Genomic DNA, 25,442 nt, shown 5'->3' with positions numbered 1-25,442 from the left:
TAAGGATCTAATTAGGTAAGCCGCAAGTTCAAACAAACTATATTTATATAGTTATGTAAATGCAAATTAGTAACAGAAGTAACTGCGCTAACCTTTATTATTGGGGGTTGTGATGCCCCCTTACTATAATGTTATACTTGCTGTGTAACCGTGGATATAACATGTGTAAGAAAATTACAGACAAGAAAAATATATGTATATATATATATATATATACCCGTCACTACAAATGCTGGCTGGGTATGTATGTAACATTCATATAGTGCGTTATTGTGCTAAATAAATATCAATAAATTACATCATATGTATACAGTATTAAAGCTGAGAAAAATCAAATTCTAGTGCACCAATAATTTATATATAGTCCATAATATATACAGGCCGCACTGCACTATTGCACTTTCTTCTTTTTTTCTCAGCAACATTATGGACTGTATATAAATTATTGGTGCACTAGAATTTGATTTTTCTCAGCTTTAATACTGTATACATATGATGTAATTTATTGATATTTATTTAGCACAATAACGCACTATATGAATGTTACATGCATACCCAGCCAGCATTTGTAGTGACGGGTATATATATATATATATATATATATATATATACATATATTTTTCTTGTTGGTAATTTTCTTACACATTTTATATCCACGGTTACACAGCAAGTATAACATTATAGTAAGGGGGCATCACAACCCCCAATAATAAAGGTTAGCGCAGTTACCTCTGTTACTAATCTGATTAGCTGAATTCTCATCGCACAGACATCGCATGTGATTTGCACAGCAGGGCGCTGCGAATCACATGCAATGTCTCACATCGCTATAGTGTGAACTGGCACTCAAAGATATTTCATCTCACTTACTGTCACAATAAAGCTCCCTTACACTTGCACCAGACAGGAAGTGAGGGAAAACCTGCAAGTAGGGGACAGATAGCAAAAAAAAAATACTGACTGGATATCTGGCCTTCTCCAATTCTACATAAAAAAAAAAACATGAAATGGAATGATTTGGTTTACAGCTGGTGCTCATGTAAAACAATTCCCATGTATCCAAAATTGTATTGGCACTTCCAGATAATAGGTCACTTTAAAACATAAAATGCTTATATTTTAAGCATTGAGTCATTTGGCTTATGTTGAAAGGGTTTATATTTGTCAGGAAAGCTAAAGAATATGTGGCAAATAGGATCATCTCATAGAATTTGTTTCAGATTAAAATTGTACATGATAAGAGCTAATATAAACTCTTGCTGTGAACTAACGTATGGTTCAAAGTGAAATCCAAATTCCAAGACCTGTAAGAAACCCCTTTAATATTCTTACAGATGAAAACACCCAATTGCTATTTTGACTGGTCAAAGCAGTGGAGTTCAATGCAGTTCAATGTTTCTAAATGTAAGATAATGCATCTAGGGAAAAAGAATCCCCTAAGAGAACACAACATTGGGGATACAGTGTTGGCCAGCACTACAGAAGAAAAAGAGTTGGGGGTACTTATTTCAGATGATAGCATAATGAGCAAACAGTGTGACCAGGTAGTGGGGAAAGTCAATAGAATTCTAGGATTCTTCACTAGAGGGATCACCAGCTGGAGAAAGGAGGTCCTGATTCCCCTATATAGATCTTTAGTGAGACCTCATTTAGAATACTGTGTCCAGCTCTGGAGATCTCACTTACAGAAAGATATTGATAAGATAGAATGAGTCCAGAGACAGGAAACACACATGTGGAAAGGTTTGAGGGATAAAACCTATTTAGCGCAACTTCATGAACCTAAAGCCGAGTTCCAGCCTGTAAAAAAAAAAAAAATTAAAAGTCAGCAGCTACAAATACTGTAGCTGCTAACTTTTTAATATAAGGCCACTTACATGTCCAGAGATCCTGAAATGTGGGCACTCCAGGCCGAATCGTCCACCAGCTTCGGGTGCAGGTGTCGGCATTGCAAGTAAGGGAAACCAGCAATAAAGCCTTCAGGCTTCACAGCCAGTTTCCTACTGGGCATGCACGAGTCGCGAAGAATGGTCCCTTTGTCCCGTGTGTGTCCCAGAAGGCAGCAGGGGGAAGGAGGGGTCGGACATGATGCAGATCGCCGTGCGGCGATCTTACCAGGAAGCGGGAGTGGGTACCTGTCAAAACCAGGTGCCTGTTCCCCCCCAAAAAGTGGCAAATATGGCCGTGGAGGGTGGGAGGGTGCAACAAGCAGTGTGGCAATCTTACCAGGAAGTGGGAGCGGGTACGTGTCAAAGCCAGGTGCCCGTTCCCCCCTCCCCCCCAAAAAGTGGCAAATATGGCCGTGGAGGGTGGGAGGGTGCAACAAGCAGAGCTTCCCCTTTTATATGCACAGTCTGGAGGAAAGAAGGGAAAGGGGAGACATGATTCAAACCTTTAAAGACATCAAGGGGGTGAATTAGGTTCAGGAGGGCAGTTTTTTCGATTTGAAACCAAAATCAAGAACACAGGGACATGACCTCAAACTAGGTGGAGGAAAGTTCAAAGCTAATCTTAGACAGTATTGCTTTGCTGAAAGGGTACTTGATGTTTGGAATAAAATACCAGCAGAGGTAGTGACACAGTCAACAGTAAATGGCATCAAACATGCTTGGGACAAACATAGATCATTCTATACTATCTAGATCAGGGATCCTCAAACTACAGACCTCCAGTTGTTGTGGAACTACACATCCCATGAAGCATTGAAAAACTCTGACATTCACAGACATGACTAGGCATGATGGGAATTGTAGTTCCTGAACAACTGGAGGGCCATAGTTTGCAAAAAAAGGGAAGACTCGATGGGCTACTCAGTCTTTTTCTGCAGTCACTTTTCTCTGTTTCTATGACCTATACTACTGGGAAGTTGATCACCCTACTTATGGAAATGGAACATATTGGCATACCACCATAATTGCTACATAGAGCGCCTGGAGTTATAATCTGTGAATCAATGCAAAAAAAAAAAAAACTCCTCTTTGTTATTAGGATGTTAAAAAATGGAAACATTCAGGAAGCTGAGAAAATCACTTAGAATTACAACCCCTATTAAATTAAAACGACTCTAAATAACATTGGCAACCACACAATTAATATATTAACATAGAATTCTCACCCCTTTCACCGCTATGCAGACACTTTATTCACCAAAGAAACAAACTGACTAAAAACACTTTGTAAACATGTATTAGCCCTCGAGGGATAGTTTAATAGGTATGTGTATAAGGCTGGGCACATGGAAGGTTTTAAACATGTCCTGCATCATAATATAACCAATTATGCTGTGTGCGATCCAAGTGATAAGAATGGAACACATAGACGTTCCGCAGTCACAGCTCATACCAATTACCTGATACCATTTACAATGAACACCTTTGTAAAATGAACATAAAACATTTCCAAGCCTGCTTACAAACAGATGCCGAATGTGCTGAAAAATACAAAGAGCCCCAACTTGCAAAATGTCACATTAACCCTGGAACACTTCCCTGACCTAGGTAAAGGGAATTTTACTACCATATCACGATATTTACAACTGAGGGTGATTGGGAAGGTGTTTGCACAAGTGAACTCATATATTACATAACTACCATAAAAAGCTAGGCTCTAACTAGATAAAAAACAAAGTTTATTCCAGATAAGCTCCATTCACACCTGGGTGTATCGTTTTCGGACTTTTTTTGGGCTTTTTTCGGGCGTTTCTTTGGGCTTTTTTCATTTGTTTTTTAGGCGTTTTTTCAGGCGTTTTTTGCATATGTTTGGAAGCAGGCGTTGACATCTAACAAAAATGCTTGCAATCTACCAAAAAAGAAGCTCAAGTACTTTTTTGAGCTATAGACATTTTGACAAAACGCTCATATACGAACAGGGGCCATTGAAATGAATGGGATTTTGCTTGTTGGGCATTTTGAAACTTCAGATGAGCGTTTTACGAGCTGAAATACGCTCAGGTGTGAACAGGGCAATATACATTCATTACAGGCTCCTTTACATGCAACAGGTAATAATGCAAGTTACATGCAATGGTGCTGTGGTTTCATTTATTGTAAATGGCCCCAACACATGTTCATTGATATGTACTACAAAGCACTGTAATGCATTACTATGTGTTGTGGGGAAAATGGTGCAGGTCTAAAAGAAATGGGCAGTCTTAACTCAATGCAGAGTAACGCGTCTGCATTAAATGCACTGCAGAGGATAGCACTTGTTTTAATGGAGCTAATCAGCTATGATTAAGCACCACCAAGAATGGTGTGAAACTCATTAGCTGTATTGCTTGCTGTATGGACTATCATTTTTTTATTCTTTCTTTGGATTCAAATAAAGGTGAATGCTTTCTGTTTAATGCAGGGCCAGCACCCATTGCTTGGGCAGTGGGGGTGGAATTTTAAGGGTGAATACCTTGAGCTGTGTATTATGCCTCGTACACACGCAACGATTATCGGCCGACCGGTCGGTCGTCTTTTGTCCAGTGTTGTTGTGTTGGTTGAAATGTGCTCTAGACTGCACACGAATTTTCTCGGCCAACAAAAACCAGCTTCAGAAGTGATGTCATGTGCTGGTTTACTTTCCGTGTGTTTTTTCTTCTCTGAGCATGCCCAGTCTTGCTCCTCAGATTTTTGTCTGCCGAAATCTGTACTGACTGACCGAAAATCGGCTGTTGTGTTGACGGCCAACAAAAATTTTATAGCATGCACACCAGATTTTAATCGGCCGAAAAAGTCGCAGTCGGTTGTCGAAAGCATCATACTAACAAGCCGAAAATCGGCCGATCGGACGTTGGCCGAAAATTCACGGCCAACTATCGATGCGTGTGTACGAGGCGTTACTCTACTGATGTGAATGAACCCTAAAAATGAAATATATTTTTCTTACAGTTCAAAAAAGTACCTGAAACTGACTTTATATTAGCCTCGTGCAATGAGCAGTCTCAGAATGAGAAGGGGAGGAAAATACTCCAAATTTTTCAGGCATTACAGCATTGAACATGATTCCAGAAGGAGAGCTCCAGGATGACATTATCTATTCACAAGCTGAGTAGGGTCTAAATCGGACTCTGTTGTTTAACTGTGTAATCTGTTAATAGGTCTTATGCAGAGCAGAACCTGGCTGTACTGTTTGGGAGGGGACTGATTTAACTGAAACACAATCTTATGGTAGGAACGATTACTTCTATGAAGGTCAATTGTGACTTAGCAGCATTAATATTTAGTTCCAAATAGCCTCTACGTGTTAGTTCTTTGTGAGTGAATGTTATTGCGGTGAGAAGACTTCCAACATGTAGTCTCTAGTGTTTCTTTTCATTAAAGTTTAGGTTATTTTATTCTATATACAACAATATGACACTTACTATTATTCACATAAAGGATAAAAAAGAAGCAATACAGTATATTATAAATTACAGTTGATTTTTATTTATTTTTTTAAGATTTTTTCTATTGCTGTCCATAAATGCCGGGGTTCCTAGGTACTCATAGACAAACTATACTGACTTGCTCCTGAATTATAATAGGTCACTATTTACGATTATACTATTTTGTAAGTGAAAATTCCATACTAAGACCAAAATGTATTTTATTTTAAATAGTTAATTTTTGAGATGCTTTTTAAAAACGTACCTCTCGGACCTTCTCAATAGCATTGGTAAACATGTAAATGATGACCAACCACTCCTGAACACTGGGTACTGGCTCCATCTTCACCAACACTACATAAGTAAATAGCATCAGGAAAAGTAGGTATGCCATCTGAAAAACAGCAAGGTCAAAGACATTATTAAAGAGTGCAGGACATATTTCTTATGTAATTTATAATAAATGACCCGCCGCTTAGAAAAATAAATTATTTTTTTAATCCAATGTATTACAATACAATTTTGTGCAGGAGCAGTGGGCTATACAGAGTGGCAAATAACAAAGTAGTTTGGCGAGATACAAAAGGTGAAGGTGACAGAAAACTGGGGCCACATTATAGCAATGGATGTCATCCTACTGTTATCTTTTGAACAGTTTCAAATGCTGTTTTGCAATACAAAGTATATGTATCAGGGACTTTGCTAGAGTTTGGCTCCCATGCCCTTGGGTCTCCTATGCAGTAGTTTCTGCTGTTAGGTTGGTTGCAGCACTAAGTGGTAACAGGCCAACAGCATTTCCACTGACCTACTCTCGGTGTTCTGAAAATCTCAAACTCCCTGCTCTACCCTTAGCCAAAACCCTAATCATCCATTCTCAAACCTCCAGTAGTATCTGCAGTTTCATTCACAATGTATTAAATAAGGTAGATCAGTCATTGGATTAGAGAATTTTATATTATTATAAATTGATACTGCCATTTAATATACAATGAGATTATTCGTCTATCACTTGTGAAATGTAATGTACACTTTTTTTAAAATTAATTCATCCCTATTTTCTCCTTTAACTACCATGATACACTTGGCTTTTATTTTACCCATATCAATGCAAAACATCTCATTACTGTAATGGGAGTTTTAGTGATACTGAATTTATCAAAAACTAAAAAGTCCTATAAAAATGTTAATGTATATAGTACATCCTGTTAAAAATTCATATAGTAAAGTGCATAAAATAGCCATCATTACACGGTGATACAGTAGTGTTCTCTAATATAACAATAATATAACAAGATTATCAATAATGATTGCTGTAATTTACATCATTAATCCACACAACTCATTATATATCAATAAAAACATTGGCTTTCTTTCTTCAGGGATCAGCCGCACCTCATTGTTTAACCACTTTACCTCCGCCCACAGTAATATTACTGCGGCAGAGTGGCTTGTTATCGTCTGACGACGTAGTACTACGTCGTCAGACACTCCCCCTTCTGGGCGGCGCTTGCGCGCTGCCGGAGGCTCGCTCCCGCTGTTTTCATTCACAGCGGGAGTCGGGCCAGGGGAGGAGCAGCGGCGATCGCCGCTGCTCTGCCCCGATCGCCGGGGATCTAGTGTGGAGATCCGCCCGCCTGTGTAAACACAAGCGGGCGGATCTCCATAGTGACAGGGAGTGACAGATCGGACTGTTCAGCATAGCTGGACATCCGATCTGTCCATGACTCACTCAGTCACCTCCCCCCCCACACATCAGTAAGCACCAGGCATACATTAACCCCTCCCTCTCCAATAAAATTAACCCCTTCCCTGCCAGTGTCATTTTTACAGTAACAGTGCATATATATAGCACTGATTACTGCAGTAATGTCACTGGTACCCCCAAAAGTGTCAAAAATGTCAGTCAAGGGTCCGATCCGTCCGCCGCAATGTCGCAGTCCCGCAAAAAAATCGCAGATCGCCGCCATTACGCGTTAAAAAAAAACACCAAAAATGACAGAAATCTTTCCCTTTGTTAGTAAACGCAATAACTTTTGCGCAAACCAATCAAAATATGCTTATTGCGATTTTTTTTACCAAACATAGGTAGCAGAAAACAAATTGGCCAAAAATTTTTAAAAAAATTGGTTTTTACATCTTTTTTGGGGGGAATTTCATATAAAAAAATGTTAAAAATATTGTTATTTTTTCAAAATAAACGCTATTTTTTTGTTTATAGCGCATAAAGTAAAAATCGCACAGGTGATCAAATACCACCAAAAGAAAGCTCTGTTTGTGGGAAAAAAAGGACGTAAATTTCGTTTGGGTACGGCGTTGCACGACCGCGCAATTGTCAGTTGAAGTCGCACAGCGCCGAATCGCAAAAAGTGGCCTGGACGGAAGACAGCAAAATCCTCCGGTGGTAAAGTGGTTAAAGGAAGACAGCAAGAGCACAACAGAGCTGATATTTATCCTTGCTCTACAACGAATATCAAAAACAGTCCAGAAAAAAATATGCTTACAATATGTCATTCCCAATTACAGATGAGCCCCTCTATTATCCATACATGTCTGGCAAATCCCTGTATCCCATGTATAGTAATCTAGATAATAATTCCCCCATGTATCCTCTTGGTCATCTGTTTTGTGTAGAATTGCAATAGTTAAGCTAAAAATGAACTGACCATAATCACATTTTTCTGATACTAATAAAGTAGATTTACAGTATAATGGGAAATACTCAGATATCAGGCCTCGGTGGTGGAAACAAGCAAAAAGACCATCAATTAGTGTTGGAAGAATGATTCGACCATTCACCGAACACCCGAATTTGCAGGGTGTTGGCCGGGTGTTTGCCCAGCCAAACATGCTGCAATGCATTCTGCCCCCTGATGGCTGCGGCATCCTAAACAACTGATGAGTCATTAGTCAAAATTAAAATGACGTGGGCTTTCCCCCAAAATCCATACTAGACCCTTAACTGAGCATGCAGCTTGGCAAGTCAGGAAAGGGGGGGACAAGCAAGCGATCCCCCCTCCTAAACCAAAGTCATTTTTGCTGCAGCATGTTATATACACAGTACAGATGCACCACTTTACAGGCAGACTAAGTGGACCCCCCAGGCACTATACTTAAAATAATTTTAAATTGTTATTGTTGCACTTGTCCCCCAGGGCAGTACCCGGACCCAGCAACATTAAATCTACCCCAGCATTAATAGACCCACTAGCAAAAATAGATCTCCTAGCAGCCAGCATCAATAGACCATCCAGCACCCAACAGTAGACCCCACTCTAAACAGTAGACCCCCCTAGCAATAAATGCCCCCCCCCCAGCAACAATAGATCCTCCAGCAGTCAGCATCAGTAGACCCTCCAGCACACCTCAGCACCCCTTGCCATTACATGCATTCAGTGCTGAAATGCATTACCCTGCATTTCTACTGAAAAAAAGCCATGTATGTGTATATATATATATATATATATATATATATATATATATATATATATACACAGCTGCATCTCATAAAATTAGAATATAATAAAAAAGTTAATTTATTTCAGTAATTCTAAATTTTTAAGAAGAGAAATATTTTATATAGATGTGTTACACACATAGTGATACATTTCTAAGTAAAAACAAGACCTGTGCGCTAAAACGGGGTAAATGACACCCTAAATCACAAAGACAATCGTGGAACACCACAGAGAAAGCTGCTGATTTGGCAGTGTCACCACATATCCAAGTATTATTCAAAAAGTAGAAATCAGCGCTCTCCTCTTAAAGTGAGCCACTCTAATTATTTAAATGACGGTAATACAACTGAAGATTCTCAACATTCTCTAACATGTCTTTTTTTTTTATTTTGATGATTTTGGCTTACAGCTAGTGAAAACCCAAAATTCAGTATCTCAGAAAACTAGAATATTGCAAAAAAAAAGAAAAAAAAACAATTAAAAAAAAAGATTTTTAATACAGAAATGTCGGCTTACTAAAAAGTATGTCCATGTACAGTATAGTATGCACTCAGTACTTGGCCGGGGGTCCTTTTGCATTATTTACTGCATCAATGTGGCGTGGTATGGAGGTGATCTGCCTGTGGCACTGCTGAGGTGTTATGGAAGCCCAGGTTGCTTTGATAGCAGACTTCAGCTCGTCTGCATTGTTGGGTTTGGTGTCTCTCATCTTCCTCTTGACATTACCCCACAGATTTTCTATGGGGTTTAAGTCAGATCAATGAACTAACACCAGCAGATGACATGGCACCAGAAATCATCACTGACTGACTGTGGAAACTTCATACTGGACCACATGCAACTTGGATTCTGTGCCTCTTCACTCTTCCTCCAGACTCTGGGACCTTGATTTCCAAATGAAATGCAACATTTTCCACAGTCAGTGAGGATTTGGGGAGCCATGTCATCTGGTGTTGGTCCAAAGTCAGCGCAGCCCTCTACCAGGAAATTCTAGAGCCCTTCATGCTTCCCTCTGCTGATCTTTATGGAGATGCTGATTAAAAATCCTTTTTATTTTATTGGTCTTATTGGAATTACTGATGTAAATGAACGATTTGATGATATTCTAATTTTATGAGATGCACCTGTATATATATATATTACACATTATAAACATTTTTTTTTTTTTTTTTTTTAATTCATCACATGACCTCTGTTCTTAGCTGCATAATAGGCTTAGGGATGTGGGGGTGGAGACTCCTTGTGACCATAGGGGAGTGTGGCTGCAGCAGCTTGAACAGATCCCAGACACAATTCCATATAAAATGCAGAGACCAAAGTAGAGCTGTTCAGGTGGCATATTAACAGGAGGCGGAGAAACATCATTACACTGATCTTCCCAGTGAAAAGCTGTGCAGGGGGATGTCAGCAGGAGTCACAGAAACATCAGTACACTGAACTTCCCAATAAAGAGCTGTGCAGAGGAGCATGTCAGTACAGGTCTGACCACTGGAGTACAAACAGGTTCTACTTCTAAGTAGAATGCAACAAAGCAAACTAACTACACTGGGATGGATGTGCATCAATGCCTGGTGTGGTCAGTTTGAAAAAGGAAAGCAGGGGGATTGTCAGGATCTCCAAGAGAACAGGATACTTTTTAATAAAAGTATATGGCACAGCAGGCACATGTGAGGAATATGAAACGTTGGGGTAGCATATACTTTAACCAGTGCAATTCTACACTGGATAAATAAGGGAATAAATTGGAGTATTACTATGTAGATTACATCATATAGGCTGCAAGTGAGTATATGCCAAACATGTATGGCTAATGTGGGGGGGGGGGGTCATTTGAGATCACTGAAGATCATATTTATAGGGCATAATCAATGTGCTGCAAATCTCGCTGCATTATTCGTTTTAATAAAATGTGATTATATTAAGTTATTATTTAGCTTAACCGATGCAATTCTGCAACTACATTGAGGTATTACTATGTAAATTACATTATATGAAATATCACTGCGTAGCACAGGGATCTCCCATCCAGTTTAATACAACACAATAATGATTGTTGAGGGGAATTTCTGTTATGTTACTTTAGACCTACAGTAGATCTGATACAGAAGATTTTCTTTTTTTTTTAAAGAAAATCTCAAATTTTGGTATGTCCCCAGAAAAGTAATAGAGAGGAGATCTTCCAATGGGGACACTAGTTCTGGTGCTCTGGGGGTCCCCAAGGAATTCACTTAATTTGCAGGGCTTTCCTCTCATTTCCTGTTTGGCTATGGGACAGAAAGTGAAGGAAAATCTCCGCAATGGGACACAGATGGTGAGAAAAAAAAAAAAAAAAAAAGTTTTGCCTATAGTTCTACAAGCTATCAATTTATCAAATGCTTGCCACAATGCATCTTCATCTACTGTGAATATTTTATAATAAAAAGAAAATAAGTATCTGCCTAAACAAAACCAATAAATGCTTACTTGCTTTATCTTTCAAAATACATAGACTTACAGTGTGAAACCAAAACTTGACAATAGGCGCTCGGTAGAACTCACACACTTTCCTGGTTACTGAAAGGTTTCCTTGAGTGCTCAAACCTAGGTCATCGTCCCTTTGATTCTTTGCTCCTTTTTCTGTGTCAACATTTTGCTGATAAGAAAACAGTGGAAGTCAACAAAAGCCGTTGGTCATTTTATTATATCTATTTTAACTACTGCTATTTTTTTTCAACAATATTGCTATATGCATTTTTTATAGTTTTGTCATTACTTTTCTGACTATACAACTCAGAGTTTAAAGTTCACCAAAATGAAGATGACCACAGAATGTAGATGTCTATTAGAGCCCATTCAGACTGGCGCAACATGACTTTGGGGGGCGACCTGTGAAGTCGCGTGCACCGCTGTGCACCGCGACTTCGGCGCGAGTTGCAGAGACTTCACATAATGAAAGTCTATGCAAGTCGCTCCGAGGTCGCCCCAAAGTAGTACAGGACCCTTTTTCTAAGTCGGAGCGACTTGTGTCGCTCCTATTAGAACGGGTCCTGTACTACTCAATGGATCGCGACCGAGCGCGACTTGTCAGGCTGACAAGTCGCCTGACAAGTCGCGCTAATGGGAATGGGCTCTTATGAGAAACAAATTTCAAATTTCCTTAAGTCAGTGAAAAATCAGGTTGTTTTAGAGTTAACGACGATAGTAGCATACAAGGTGTGTCCAAAAAAGTTCACTGAATGGTTCGATATCTCAACGGCAACATGGGCCAGGTGCCCGCACATGCACATGGCTATTCAGAGACACGACAAGAAATGTAAAGTATGCGTGACACATCAGGGTAAACCCTCTGGCAGTCAAACATAATCAGTGTGGGAGGTAGAGTCACAGTGCAGTGAAGCAACGAGTGAACATCAAGTTCTGCTACAAATTGGGAAAAACGGCGACAGCCGTCAACAAGCAGAACCCCAAACATGATCAAGCGAGTGCGACAAATGCTGGCATGAGATCGGCAACTGACTCTTCTATTGATGGCGGAGGAATTGGACATTAGCAAGGCCATGGTGCACACCATCATCGGCAAAGATTTGGGTAAGCGGAAGATCTGTTCCCAGTTTGTGCCACACAAGCTGAAAGACGAAGAGAAAGCAAAAAAGGGTGGAAACCTTTGGAGATTTATTACCATGTGTCACCAGGATCCATTCTTTCTGCGAACCATTCTCACAGGGGATGAGCCCTGGTGCCACCAAGTTCGATCAGTAATCTAAGCGGCAATCGATGGTATGGCATTCAATGTATTCCCCGCTACCCAAAAAGATTTGCCTGCAAAGGTTCAGGGTCAAGACAATGTTTTGCGCTTGACGGCAACCCAAGAATGTGTAACAGTGGTTCTGATTGAGTCCTAAAAAAGCCTTCGCTGTCAGTTTTCAGAAGCTTTATGAACGTTGCCAAAAGTGTGTTGTGAAGGATTGCGATTATTTTGAAGGCCAATAGAGGTCTTTTGTTTGTATCTTCTGTTTTGTTTGTTTTCTGATACCATTCACCAAACTTTTTAGGCACACCTCTTATGTCCTTGAAGTAGGTATGTCCAGTGGCGTAGCGTGGGTTGTCAGCACCCGGGGCAAGGCAAGTAATTTGCGCCCCCTAACCTGTGGGATTTTAGCACTCAAGTCTCTTCCACTAGATTCGTTAAAGAAACCCTTACCCCCTAAGCACATGTATTGTTTGTTATGAAAATACTGATGTAATTTAAGTAAAATGCATTTAAATACAAGTTTGAATGACCAGTGTGCCCCCTTTCAATGCAGAGAGACCAGCATGCCCCCTTTCAATGCAGAGAGACCAGTGTGCCCCCTTTCAATGCAGACAGACCAGCGTGCCCCCTTTCAATGCAGACAAACCAGCGTGCCCCCTTTCAATGCAGAATGACCAGCGTGCCCCGTTTCAATGCAGAATGACCAGCGTGCCCCTTTTCAATGCAGAATGACCAGCATGCCCTCTTTCAACGCAGAATGACCAGCGTGCCCCCATTCAATGCAGAAAGACCAGCGTGCCCCCATTCAATGCAGAATGACCAGCATGCCCCCTTTCAATGCAGACAGACCAGCGTGCCCCCTTTCAATGCAGACAGACCAGCATGCCCCCTTTCAATGCAGACAGACCAGCGGGCCCCCCTTACAATGCAGACAGACCAGCGTGCCCCCTTTCAATGCAGAGACTTACCTGCAGCTGAGGCTTCTCCTCAGTCCCCCACGTCTCCTCAAGTTCTCCCGCCTCCTCCTCGGCCAATGGCATGCGTTCGCCTTCGGCCAATCAGGAAGCGGGTCTCGGACCCGCTTCCTGATTGGCCAGGAGGAGGATCCGTGTGACAATAGCGAATTTTCATTCGCTATTGTCACACAATGGGTGGGCTTCGGGTGCACTGCCCTGCGCCCCGGGTCCACCTTTTTTTGAAGCCTATTCGAGCCTCTGGCTCTAATCAGGTGATTAAAAAAAAAACACTCTGTGACAGCGCCAGGCTGCTGACTCACTCCTGCTAAACTGACTGAGCAGTGAGGAGAGGCAGCATAGGCAGGGCTTGGCTTGCAATGCCACCCCACCCTACACCAATGGACAGGTGAGGCATAGTCCAGCTCTGCCCCAACCAGCCATTTTCAATTGAAGAGACAAGAACTCACTGCTCAAGGTGGTGTAATTGCCTGATGACTCACACCGGTGCATGAGGTTGAGTCAAAATCCAGATTTATTGACTGGACATCGAAATATGACAATCGTGACAAGGTAGACGCGTTTCACACACTGACTGTGTGCTTAATCATTACCAAATTTTACAGCCATTTTCAGCCATAGGGCGGCCGCGCTGGACATCTCCCAGCCTAAAGATGGAGGCAGCCGCAGACATTGTGTGAACTGTGTATGTTAGAGTCAGACAGACAGAGTGACACTGCGGATGCGCCCCCCCCAGATGTTGCGCCCGGTGCGGCTGGCCCCCCTTGCACCCCCCACGCTACGCCACTGGGTATGTCACAGAACCATGTAGATGTTTTTTATTTTAAAGAGAGTAGCAAAGCAGTATACTCCCCAACCCATGCATGGTCAAAGAATTAATTAATATATGTATGGTCATGTAAAGGGAAATAAATACAGACCATTGTCCAACATCTATGATATTCTAATACCCCAGAAGTGCTGAGTTTTTCTAAAGTGTCTACAAAACGCATTTTTGTCAGTCAGTGAACATATTGCAGAGAACGATGTGATAAGGACACACACTACACGTCGGTGTTAAGAGTTGGACTACTTGTATACTTTTCTTCTATTACAAGATAAGCAGGGTAAAGTGCTACTTGACTGTATTAAGTGATTTCAGCACCTATATGTTTTAAAGCAAATTTCTGCTTTTAAGTTGCTCTTAGATACTGCTGGTAGCAACATTTTTTTGCAAATATGGGGGGGTCACTAAAGCTGGTGCACTCAGAATCTGGTGCAGCTGTGCCTGATAGCCAACTTGCCTCTAATTTCAGCTTTTTCCATTAAGCTTTGCCAAAAAACCTGGAAGCTGACAGGTTTCTATGCAGAGGTGCACCAGATTTTGCACTTTCCAGTTTTAGTAAATAACCCCATGATGTCCACAAAATTAATACAACCTTGTTGCCTTTTAAGTATGAAATATTGGCCACATAAAATAAAGTAATGAAGCTGATCTACTAAATGAGTTGATAATCTTCACACAAAAAAAATGTGTGAATACTAAGTTCAATTATCCAGTCACGTGTAAAGCAAATTCCAATTTGCACATGACTGTATAATTTAAAGCGGTTGTAAACCTAAAATAAAAAAATAAAAAACCTGCAAGACAAAGGCATAATGAGCTAGTATGCATCGCATACTAGCTCATTATGAATTTCTTACCTTAGAACGAAGCCCCGACACGGACCCCCGGACACCGCTGCGGGCGCTGACATGATCCCACGGCGTCTCTTCTGGGTTCGGCGGGTCCGGCGCTGTGACTGGCCGGAGCCGCAATGACGTCACTCCCGCGCATGCAGGTGGGAGTCATTTTCCGGCAAGCTCCCGGCAAGGGAAACTGAAGGTCGCGTGAGCGGCTGCATGCACTGCAAATATCTCCTAAACCGTGCCGGTTTAGGAGATATTAATTGTACCTACAGGTAAGCCTTATTATAGGCTTACCTGTAGGTAAAAGTGGAAGAAAGCAGTATACTACCGCTTTAATTGAATATGAATACGCACTTATGGAGTAATGATTCAAGAAAAAAATACAAGCACAGACAAAAGTATGTCAGTAACAAACTCTCACACTTTGTTATAAAGTGGATATTGTAACAGAACCCTGTGAGCACACAATTTGCTGACCCTCTTCATTGACCTGAAACAAGCATGTACAGCCAAAAACTAATATAATACATACTTGTTCCAACCCTGTGACTCAAGAAACTTTAGCAAATCTTTCAAGCTCAGTACCTGCAAAGAAGGATTCACCGTGTTTTACAACCACTAGATGGTGCCAATTTACATAGAAAGTTATTGCTGTGTTCAGATCATCTTATAAGGTGATTTTATTGAACACACCTGCAATCCACAATGGTATACTGCATGTCAATGAGCTGCTGTAATAATGACATGTATGTGCTTGGTTAAAATATAAACATATCCCCTTCATGATGAAGAATGCAACTCACCACTGCCTGTTCCACCCTCACATTTTGATTGGGAGCATCTACATAGAACCTGGAGAACTGGTGGAAATCCTGGGACTGAGGCACGTGAGACATTTCCTGCTTGGTTTTAAACTCCAACATCAAGATGAATGGTGGCAAAAGAATCCCTAAAATAACCTTTAAACAGGATTTAAATGCAGTCTCAGACTATGGCATTCAAGAACATATAAACATTACAGAAATAAAGTACCAACTATTTGAGGACACAGTAATGTCACCTTGAGCCAAGAGTTTTTCCTCATATTCAGGCAACCCATCCACATGTCTGTTAACAGCATCTGTGTACACGTATGTGACACAAAAGGCCTCAGGGCAGATGACACAGCTAGTTTCAGGCAAGTTGAGTTGCTCCAGTTTTTAAGCTCATACGTCAGAAGTTTCATGGCCATTTGCTCATTGAGTTTGAAGGCTTTTTCAAGAAGGTCCAAAGCCAGCTGGCCAAATTCTCTAAGGACAATTTAAAAAGTGTAAATTATTCTCATTTTAAACAAAAAGAGCATTAGCATTATAATATGGCACACAAATATAAATATATTGCAGCTATTTAAAATAATAAAATGTGTATTGTGAGAAAACGTTTCTAAACCATTATGAACCTTCTGTATTTCTACATAAACATTCTCTAAAATATGATCTGATCTTTATCGAAATCTAAATAATTCCAACATTTGAAGCAGGGTATGAAGGAAAAAATGTACTGTAACAGTTCGGTATACAGGGGTAGGCCAAAATGTTTCTTAACCACTTCAGCCCCGGAAAGTTTTACCCCCTTCATGACCAGGCCATTTTTTGCGATTCGGCACTGCGTTAGGTTAACGGAAAACTGCGCGGCCGTGCAATGCTGTACCCAAATACAATTGATGTCCTTTTTTCCCACAGATAGAGCTTTCTTTTGGTGGTATTTGATCACCTCTGCGGTTTTTAGATTTTGCGCTATAAACAAAAAAAAGAGCGACAATTTTGAAAAAACGTCATATTTTTTACTTTCTGCTATAAAACATTCCCAATAAAAAAATTTAAAAATGTAATTTTTTTTTATCAGTTTAGGCCAATTTGTGTTCTGCTACATATTTTTGGTAAAAAAATAATCCCAAAAAGCGTATTTTAATTGGTTATAGCGTTTACAAACTACGGGAAAGATTTTTGGACTTTTTATTTATTAATTTTTTATATTAGTAATGGCAGCAATCAGCGATTTTTAGTGGGACTGCGACATTGCGGCGGACAGATCGGACCCCTAACTGACATTTTTGACACTTTTTGAGGACCAGTGACACTAATACAGTAATCAGTGCTAAATAATATGCACTGTTACTGTATAAATGACACTTGCAGGGAAGGGGTTAATACTGGGGGTGATCAACGGGGTTAAATGTATGCCTAATATGCTTACTGACTGTGTGGGGGATGGTTCTGTGACAGGCACAGAGAGATCGCAGTTTCAGCCTAGCTGAAACTGCTGATCTCTCTCTGCCTGTCTGACAGAAGATCCACCTGCTTTGTTTACATAAGCCGGCGGGTCTTTTCTCGGTTTCTCCGACGATCGCAGGAGGACAGCGGCAATCGCCACCGCTCCTCCCACGGCCCGCCTCCTGCTGCGCCACTGAAACCACATTCACTCAGTCAGATAGTACTATGTGACTGAGCACATCCGAACCACCCTGCCGCAGTGAAAAGGCAGTGGGCTGTCGGCAAGTGGTTAACTACTAAAGATATGGGGTCTCTTACCTTTTTCCCAACTGACCTTCTTTTGCTAAATGTTAAACCAAAAATGGATATACATACACATTTTGTAGAAGGAGTTGCTGATTTACAAAAGAAATAGAGCATGTTCACTTTGCAAAAAATACCAAATCATGAACAAGGGAAACTAAAAAATGGACTGTAAAATCCTTTTATTAGAGTCCATTAGGGACAAAGAATGTCTTTAATCTTTGGATTATACTTCCATCTATAGGGGCAATGGACACTGGCAAACAAAAAACCTGTAGACCAGCCCAGATGACCCCTCACAATTCCAGCATGCCTACGTTTTTTATTTTAGCAAAGCAGTACAGAGAGCAGGATCATAAACATAGAGGGGGGACCTATGTCCCTAAATGGTCTCCAAGAAAAGGATTTTACTGTAAGCACAATCATCCTATTTTTTTTTTTTATTTTGTCCATTGAGGGACACAGAAAGTCTTTCGCCTTCTGGACATCCCAAAGCAATACAAGTAAAGGAGTGGACAACACAGCAAACAAATGCTAACAGACTCAGAAAAATAGAGAATTTGGGACTGCTTGAAGCTCAAAAATCAATTTTAAGGATGTTACGCCCATGAGACCACCAATTCCACCTTGTAGAACTTAGATAATGTTTGAACAGAAGATAAGGTGTAAGACATAGAAATCTGGGAAACAGTTGCTTGATGTTGAAAAGCCCAAGAAGCCGTAACAGATCTAGTACAGTGTACTTTGATAGTAAAGAGTGGAACCTGATACTTGAGACCATGAGCTTGAATGATAATTTGTCTAACTCTAAGCCACTTAGCAATGGTAAAAAGAGAACACGATGTACACCTTTGAGGACCACCTGGGATGACAAAAATGTCATGTCCTTCTGAAAGAAGCAGTGTGGCAGAGCAGAGATAGACTCTCAATGCTCAAACCAGATCTGGACAATACAGGGAAATTTTGTTTTAGTGAACCAGACCTAGACAGAGGGTTGAAAAAAAATGTCTTTGTTGAAGGGAAAGGCAGAAATGACCTTAGGCAAGAAGGAAGTCCTAAGCCTCAACACCAGATTATCCATATGCAAAACCTGAAAAGTTTCCTTGAAGGATAGGCCCACTAGTTCACACACTCGCCTCTAGGTGTGATGGCGACAAGGAATACCACCCTGTGGATGAGAGTAGAGGGAGGAATGTCTCTAATGGTTTCAAAAAGCAGTTTCTGAAGTGCAGGGAGAACAAGATTCAGGTCCAAATGAGTCACAGGGGCACAACAAGAGGAGCCACATGGGAAACTCCCTGTACAAAGGTCAATAACTGGGAGGCCAACGATCTCTGAAACCTGATAAATGAGAACCAAACATTAATCCAGACACAGCTGCAGCAAGGAGAGGATTCATACCATGGAGGAACATGTAGGATGGAAGTAAATGAGGGTAAGTTGTGCAGACTTCAACCATCCAATCATGTGCAAAAAAAAAAAAAATTGGGGCTTTTGCACTCACCCTAAAATCCTTCTGATGGTGGTCTGACAGTATATAAATATAAATTGCAATCCCAGTATCAACTCAGATATCTACTGATATTTTTACACAATGTTTACATGTAGTTTCAGCAATTCACCACATGAGAGGGCTAAGAAGCCTGTATCTTTGTCCCACATATCAGTGTCTCTTGGAGATGTGGCAGCAGAGGAACCCAAATAAGTCATATAGGAACTTATCCTTAGTGTACCTAACTGCTTAGAGGGACTGTTATATTCAAAGGTGTTCAAAGTCTAATAAATCCTGTCCAGAGACACCTATGTTCATAAAGATGTTCACAAATGCACCCTCCTATTCCCCCTTTTCACACGAAAGGTCCTCTTCAAATTATTGATTTTCCTTGCACATTTGGGTATTCTTTGCAAAGTGAATTTTCACATTGTTTCACCTTATACACTCAGATAAGTGAAAATTCGCTTTGAACATGCTTTACTCCCTTAGAAAATCGGGGCAATTGGGCTATACAGTATTTCTGTATGTTTGTGGAAGCACAGGCTAGGTTGAATCATTTCTGATACCGTGTAGTGTACCACTCTGCCATAATACTAACAACCTGTGCCTATTCAGTGACACTCAATGTACAATTAATATGAATAGTAATAATTTCCTTATTTGAATGGAGCATTTATTATATTATTATACTGTATTATTGTGTTAGTTACACATGTAATAGGTCACTGCAGACATCTAAAGTCGGAAGACACACAGCCCATACTTAGAGTATTTCTTTAATTCATCAGAAGTGTCATCCACCATGTCACTCTGCTTTGCCTCATGTGCCATGGCCCGGTATAATTTACTGGCTATTACCGCCTTCACCATGGCTTCTTCCCCAAGTTGCCAGAAGAACTTGGCCATATTCTGTCTCTTCATCAGTACTGCCCAAACCAAGAGGTCATTGTAGGGATACACAAAGCCACCTAATTCATTTTCTTCAGGAGAGGTTAGGTCATCTTTCAGCCTCTTCTTTGATTTCTGTGTTCCAGTGGTCTTCTCCTTTTCGTAAAAAAAATCATAATTTAGAAACTGTACAGTGTAAGGACATAATATAGGTTGTTCATATGGAAAAGACACTTAGAACAAAAACCAAAAAAATGAATGAACCAAAGGAAAAGTGTAATGCATAAGTGTAATATGAATATAATTATGTAGTTACACTATTTTTTTAGGAAACACACCTCATGTCTAGATTCCTAGTAAAAGCCTTAGACAGGACATACACATTTGTTCCTACTACTATCACAGATGTTTAACAATCAGACTAGGTTCACATTGTAGCAGGTTCAGAAACATATTCAAATGGCAGGATTTTCCCAACCCACAAGTAAAACGTGCTGCTCTTCTAAAGACAAGCAGCGGTGCCATTAATACTGCGATTTCTTGCGGCCGCATTTTTTAAAAAAAAGGTGTTTTCCCACAGGTACAGCAGCCCATTCAAACTAAGGTTCAAGTGGGCAGCACAGTGGCTAAGTGGTTAGCACTTCTACCTAGCAGCACTGGGGTCATTGGTTTGAATCCCAACGACGTGCTACCTGCCTGGAGTTTGTATGTTCTCCATGTGCCTGTGTGGGTTTCCTCCGGGTACTCTGGATGCCTCCCACTCTTCAAAGACATGCTGCTAGGTAAATTGGCCCTAGTATGTGTATCTATGAATGTGAGTTAGGGACCTTAGATTGTAAGCTCCTTGAGGGCAGGGACAGATGTGAATGTACAATATATATGTAAAGCACTGCGTGAATTGGCAACGCTAAATTAGTACATGTAATAAATAACTAAAGGTACATGAAGCACCTTGGCACAGTTTCTTCTAAAGATTTATTTTACAGCCTATTGGCCAATTTTGATTACTATCTCATTAAAGCTATTTTATTAGTTTATCTTTATCTGTTAAACTACAATAAAGTAAATAAAAGTATAAAGTATAATAAAAACAGTTTCTTAGCAGTTTATTTGACCTTAATGCTTCATGAGTTATGACTAATCTTAAATTTATGACTATTGCACAGAAGAAATTTACTTCATAGCTTATATAGCTTTCCTTGAAGAGTTCACTATAACCTAGCCATCTGGCTTTTTTTTTGTAGGATTATTCAGCAGATTTTTAAAGAAATAATATGTAAAAAATGAACTAATAATTTGCTGAATATTTACACCTTTATATGAAATTAATAATTCATACACTGATGTATAGATTAAGTTGATATTGTTCTACAGGCAATACTTTAAGTAAATGTACTTTTACAAAACTAGAAAAATCACTGTAGTGACTTCCCATCAGGAACACCTTACAATGTCTCCTTTTTTTATATATTAAATCTAACTTCTATGTGTGAAATGGGGGCAAGAACTGTATCAATGTTGCTTGACACGTAATGTCACCCATTAATTAATTTAGGGCTATGTATTATTGGACTAGAGATGATCTGTCTGTTTAAGTAGTGAATTTAAAGAATGGACCAGATAATTCGATGCATCTTTTCAGCAACTGAATACGTTATTCATATAACGATGGTCCAATAATGGTCCATTATACAAACCTTGGGATGAGGTGTCTTTGGATGGATTGGATTTTTATGATTGTGGGGTCTTCACAAATCATTGATGATTGATGTACTACCAAATTTTATTTTATTTTGAGCTGGGTCAGGCATAAAAAGACCCTATGTGAGTTCTTAGGGTGAACTGGTGATATTTGTTACTAGATGTGGTTTTAGTGTTTTTAGTTTGCATTGTTTGTAATTATCATTAGGGGATATGCCCAGTTTATTAGCAGCATAGGTATTAATCTGCCAAAGGTGAATTTTTGTTCTGAAGCAGGAATAATTTAACAACGTTTTGCAGGAAAACAGTGTAATCTACTGTTAAAGTTGCATATTGGTATTTTAGTCCTTTTTAAATGGGTATAGGTTGTTAAAGGACACAGGAAATCATTAAACTTTGGGTTATGCTGTCATTTACAGAAGGATTAGACATTGGCAGAGACAAAAGTGTAGGCCAACCCAGGATAACTCCTGCTCCTACCAGCATACTTTGTTTTTTGTATGGAGTGTTCTAGGATGATGCATGTCTTATGGATGGACTAATCAATCTTACTAGCACCAATTTTCTGTTGTTTTCATGCTCTTTTTTTCACCCCTCAATTAGACTGCTTTTAGACATCCCAAACGTGAATGACTTTTAGTGCAGTGTGTATGAGATAGAGAAGCAGATTTTTTACTATTTTAAAATCATTTTCTTGGAGTTCATCGAGGTACACAGGTCCCAACCATCTGTGTTTCTGATCATGCTCTCTGTTCTGATTTGCTACAAAACTGTGGCATTCTGAAAGTAGGAGAGGTTATCTTTGGCTTTCCTACAGGTTTTTCCTTTTTAATTTTATTTGCCAGTGTCCAATCCTACCGTAGGTGAAAGCATAACTCAAAAACACCATACACACATACCACTACTAAATCCTTAAAATAGGATATAAACAAGTGATCATATGGTGTCCACATCAGCCACTGTATGTACTCCATATGCAGCCAGTTCTGTTGTCTTCTATGTAAACTAGAAGAAATTTTTCAATGTTGGTTATGTGTGTGTGTAGCAATATTTCCAGGCCTTGAGCCTGATGTGGGTCTGCCATTGTTACCGGTGACACTTCCAACACATTTAAGTTGTGAACCCAAGTGTGAGAGTTGAAACAATGACCACTCCGGCATCTTTGGTTGGTTTTGTTTATTGTGTTTTGGGGATGGGAGAAGGAAATGCGTGGGATACTCCTCTGGCTTGGCAGACCCCTAGGGGCAGTTCACAGTACTCACGACCTTGGCAGGCTTTCTTGGAACTGAACCACTCTTCCTCCACTGGTCCTCAGCACACTGGATCCCCTCTGCAGCTCAACTCAGCATTATCTGGATTCCCAGGCAGCCACCCGAGACACCCGATCCTTCTGACAGGAGGAGAGACAGCCATACTCTCCCTCCTGGGACTCTGCTTCCCACCAAAGACGATGCGTCATGCATTCCCCTTAAACCTATACCCACTTCCAGAATCCTCTGTGGCAGAATCTGCCTTCTAGGGTAGATACAGGCCTGAATGTGTCTCTGATTGGATTTCCTCCACTGCCCAATGAGAATCCTCTCATGGAGCCAGTGGGGAGACTGCCCTCTCAGCAGACACACCTGGGAGACATGACAGCCCAGCTGAAATAATGGCCCTGCTTTTAAGCAGCCAAGGCCCACTATACTTTTACCTAGCACCTACCCTGTAGGGTGCTACATGTGCATATAGGCTATTGTCAATCCAGGCTAATGAACTACTTTTCATACGCAATTACAAGTGCCTACATGAGAAACAATATCAGGTTTCTGTTTCACAGTTTCATTGCTTTTTGAATGTACACCTTCAAAATAAAAAAATCCTTGATTATTAAGGCAATACGAGTCTCTTCAGGTACTTGATATGTTTCGTAAGTTGCTAAGAGATTACATAAATGTATAAATAAATTCTAGCTTCAATGTTTATGTTACAGTTCTTGCTCTAAATTCCTACGCACATAAGCAATCCTGTATGTGCACTAGGCAGATTAGAAACCTGACTCTAGCAGAAGGATTTCAATTAAACTGGATATAAAACTTGGAAGGATCACCTTGCGCTTATAAGGCTGGGCTGTTCGGAAGAATGGGGATTGTAAGGTATTCTCAGGTGATGGAAGCTTGCTGTTCATCTGACTGTTTTGGTTTATGGACAGGTGAGATAGGTTCCGTACAAGACTGGTAGTAGAATAGTGGGTGGTTCTCTAACAGAAAATAAAAAGAAACAAATGAGAACCTTGGCTTTTTAATATGTATTAAAGCGGCAGTAAACTCTGGGAGAAAAAAAAATCACCCCTACAAGTCCCATCTGCTAGTATGAAAGACTTACCTTAAGAATAAGCCCTCCAGCGACACGCTGACACCCCTAACCACCACTGACCACCACTGACCACCACTGCCTTCAATTTCACCCGGTCTTCCCTTCCTGTTTCCAAGTTCCAGCCCTTTAAATGGCCGAATTGTGATGATGTCACTCCCACACATGCAAACAAGAGTCACAGAGCTCTGAAGGGATGGTATTCTCAGTATTCCGTCCCATGAGAGAGCGGTAAGCCTGCACCAGTGACATCATTGATTGCACAGTGAATATCTTCTAAAGGGTGCCTGTTTAGAAGATATTCTTTGTACCTACAGGTAAGCTTTATTATAAGCTTACCTGTTGATACAAGTCACCAAGCAGTGTTTACTGCCATTTTAACAAAGCAGTTTAGACAATATAATAATGAGCATTGTAGTATTGTACTGTATTAAAATGTATTTAAAGCAATTGTAAATTCTTGTTTTTTTTTGTTTAAAAATAACAAACATGTCATACTTACCTGCTCTGTGTAATAGTTTTACACAGAGCATCCCAGATCCTCCTTTTCTCAGGTCCCTCGCTGACACTCCTGGCCCCTCCCTCCTGCAAAGTGTCCCCACAATAAGCATCTTAAAGTGGAAGTAAACCCAAGGATATAATAGTTTCAAAAAACAGTTACATTCCCGGCATGCCGGAAATGCTAACTGTCACATTGGATGTGCTCTCAACCAAACTGTCAAACCATCCAATGGCTGGTGTCATAACTGGTCACATGTGGGGCAACATGGCAGTTGAAAATTACACAGAGGCTAAGATGGCAGCTCCCTTGGTTGAAAACGATAGGAGGGTTTACTTCCACTTTAATGCATAGAATGCAGTAGGATAAAAAAACTTCTGCCTTTCGAACCACTTTAAAGCAGCTTCATATCCCACAATATTTTTGAGCAGTCGTGTATATGCAATCTGCTCTTGAAATATATTTTTGTGACATTGGAAAAACCCAACAAAAACTTACTCAAAAAATGTATTAAAAGACAAAGTTCCTAGATACAACAGTATATTAGAGGAAATCTCTTTAAAGTAGTTTAAACAACTCACATCTTAGACAGCTGTCAGGAAAAGATTTCCTCACTTTCTACTCTGGTGACGACTGTAAAATTTTGGATTTACCATAACTCTCTGTCTCAGAGATATTGGTCACCAGGCAATATAGAGGGGTAAATCTTACCAGCAAGGACACAGACAGCAATAAAAGGTTGACAGGGGATTTAAGCCTTCCCCACTTAATC

At 40.3% G+C, this 25,442-nt stretch overlaps 1 protein-coding gene across 2 annotated transcripts in view; it reads right to left on the bottom strand.

Moving 5' to 3' along the window:
* The window catches only part of TRPM6 (transient receptor potential cation channel subfamily M member 6), a 316,186-nt gene that overhangs the window by 131,473 nt on the left and 159,271 nt on the right, over positions 1-25,442 (bottom strand). For both annotated transcript variants that reach the window (XM_082260562.1, XM_082260563.1), the window contains exons 15-20: positions 23,909-24,058; positions 19,994-20,274; positions 16,241-16,469; positions 15,984-16,139; positions 11,303-11,440; positions 5,619-5,747 (exon numbers count right to left, since the gene is read on the bottom strand). In XM_082260562.1, the coding sequence (XP_082116688.1) occupies positions 5,619-5,747; positions 11,303-11,440; positions 15,984-16,139; positions 16,241-16,469; positions 19,994-20,274; positions 23,909-24,058 (1,083 nt within the window). The remainder of the gene's footprint in view (positions 1-5,618; positions 5,748-11,302; positions 11,441-15,983; positions 16,140-16,240; positions 16,470-19,993; positions 20,275-23,908; positions 24,059-25,442) is intronic.

Source organism: Pelophylax lessonae (genome assembly GCF_965119305.1).
Source record: "Pelophylax lessonae genome assembly, chromosome: 1".
In the NCBI taxonomy this organism is placed as follows: Eukaryota; Metazoa; Chordata; class Amphibia; order Anura; family Ranidae; genus Pelophylax; species Pelophylax lessonae.
The sequence above is the reverse complement of the archived record's forward strand: the minus strand, read 5'-3'. Positions and strand labels throughout refer to the sequence as shown.